This window comes from Xyrauchen texanus, chromosome 40, assembly GCF_025860055.1.
Source record: "Xyrauchen texanus isolate HMW12.3.18 chromosome 40, RBS_HiC_50CHRs, whole genome shotgun sequence".
NCBI classification, from domain to species: Eukaryota; Metazoa; Chordata; class Actinopteri; order Cypriniformes; family Catostomidae; genus Xyrauchen; species Xyrauchen texanus.
Window position 1 is genome coordinate 2,678,034 of NC_068315.1, and position 2,500 is coordinate 2,680,533.

Sequence of the window (2,500 nt, forward strand, 5' to 3'; positions counted from 1 at the left end):
TAACCTGCGTGCTGTGTTTACCGTACGTATAACTCTCTTTAGTTATTTGATTTTGTTTTGGACTTTTGCCACTTTTTATTCATTTAGACAGTAGAGACCGATCCTGAAATAATCAGGGGGCATGATGCAGGCCGGATTCAAACCTGTAACACTCCTGGAAGCACCACGGCTCATTGGTTCTTGCTTTAAAACTTAGCAAGCTTCCTCTATGTAGATAGTTGCCATCTAAAGCCTTATTTATACAATGGAAGAAGGCAATTTATTTTCTCCTGAACCAACTGAAGCACCCTACGTGAATGAAGCCTAAGTTTATTCAACTCTACGTGAAGTTTGTGTTGAGCCATCATACAAAAAGTGTACTTTTAAACAACCTTGGAGCGATAAAAGCATCAGAGTGTTATACATTTATTTTTTATGTTACATTAGTAACATAGCTGGCTACAAGTTTCTCAGTCGGCACACTCAATTGTTAGAAAAGATCGTCCTAGGTCAAGAATTTCAGGGATGCAAACAGGAGAAATATCAACAAACGACACCCTTAGCAGAGAAAATACTTATATGCAATAATTTCTAGGTGAAATTTCTAGAATTACATTTTTATTTTATTACCGGCTTACTCCTGCTGTCCTGAAACATCATTTAAATGATTTGTTTACATCTTGATTCAGTGCATGTGTTCTTGTCTCTCGCATTGTTCCTTTATGCATAATCACTGTATTATTGGGTGACACTTTAATTTGTGTTCATCTGTGTTGTAGAATTGGTAATTAAAGTGTGCAGAAAATGGCATCATCATTAAAGCTATAAAGGGTAACGAGCTATCGGTCGTTGGTGGAGCTGGTGAGATGCTTTCTGGAGAGGCTGTTTGGTTTTTGTTGTTTCAGATATTGCATATACACGTGCACTTTAACATTCAGTGGTCATCAAATCATTTTTAAGTGCTTGTTTTTATTCATACTACTATCAAGGATTTTTTTATTTTGTGTTTTATGTTTTGTGTATATGTTTATGTACTTTACAAACTTATTATGCATTTTTAAATGCATCATATATTTTACAATCAAGGTAAAGTGGGACAGTTGAGCTTAATCATCTGCTGTCATGTACATGGTGGCCCCTGCAAAACAAACGGGGCCACTATGTTTGATTCCTGATATCTTAAAAATGCATAAAGTGCACCATTTTTGCAGAACTTCTACGACTTTTGTAAACAACAAAATTATGTCATTGTGACATCATCGTGAGCAACAACTTGCTATAAATCAATCGTTTGGCACTATGGTGCTAATGCTTTTATGCATTTTTACGATATGAGCAATCAAACATAGTTGCCCCGGTTTTTTTTTTTGGGCCATCATGTATATTAAGTTTCAAAATAGGCAAGGACTATGGGATGACTTTAATGTAGCCATTTGGATACATTTTTAATAACAGCCCCAATGACATAAGAATGTGTCCCAAGTGTCTATAGTCACCCTATTAGTGTGGGAACTTTACACATATCCATTTTTACCCCATTTTACAATTTAGGCCTTGTAACTGGTTACTACTTTATTTTTATTTTAGTAGTTAATTTTAAAAGTGCCATTAAATCCCTTTTAGTTTCTGAATTATATGTATTGCTCACCTAAACCTTTATAACTCTGTCAAAATGAGATTGAGAAAATAGATTTTATTTTTTTTATAATAATATGAAACGTATACATAATAGCGATTAATAATTGCAAAAGGATGCCATCGGGGTATTGTTTGCCTTAGTCTCCATTTACTTTCATTATATGAAAACAAAACAAAAAAAAAGATGCAATGAAGCTTCTTCCCTGGAAGCCACACCGACTATAAACAAATGTCCCGACCCATTTTGCACTGAATGTACCGTACCGGCACTACTCCTGCCAACAAGACAAATTAACAGTTCGAATGTTCACTTCAACGTCTCCAGTGTAGACCGCCTCGAGCCGTTGCAGCGTGTTGCGTCAATGGACTCCTCCGGTGTCAACAGGGTCTTAGATTTAGCCTAAAATCTCTTTTTGTGTTCCAAAAACTATCCATGTAATATGAGGTCGTACAAACTGCAGACATAATGATTATGAAAGAATTGGCAGAATGCAATTTAAAATGCTTTCTTATGGAGTACATCATGACTTCCCAATAGTATTTAATGTCAACTACCCTTATAACATATCTATATTGATGTGTGTGTGTGTGAGAAAACTTGTTTTTGCTTTTATAGGTACTGTATTTATTTGTACATATTTTCACTTACTTGAGGTCATTTATTTAATGGCTGCAAGGCCATTAAGTTTCAGTTAGTTTACTTGCTTGTAACAATTCACACTTCACACTGACACTGTACTAACAAAGCCTTCTTCATGTAAAGTAGCCCAGTCTATGGATCAAACACTCCCTTCCTGGCTAAGCTTATCGATTTTGAGTTTTGTGTGGTGGCTCAGCGGTTGAGGCTCTGTGTTACTGACCAGAAGGTTGGGGGTTTAAGCCC

At 36.0% G+C, this 2,500-nt stretch overlaps 1 protein-coding gene across 1 annotated transcript in view; it reads left to right on the plus strand.

The window, feature by feature from the left end:
• The window catches only part of dock1 (dedicator of cytokinesis 1), a 308,833-nt gene that overhangs the window by 50,872 nt on the left and 255,461 nt on the right, over window positions 1-2,500 (plus strand). Inside the window, exon 9 of the mRNA XM_052112963.1 lies at window positions 1-22. This exon is cut by the window's left edge and continues 60 nt beyond it. Coding sequence (XP_051968923.1) covers window positions 1-22 — 22 coding nt within the window. The remainder of the gene's footprint in view (window positions 23-2,500) is intronic.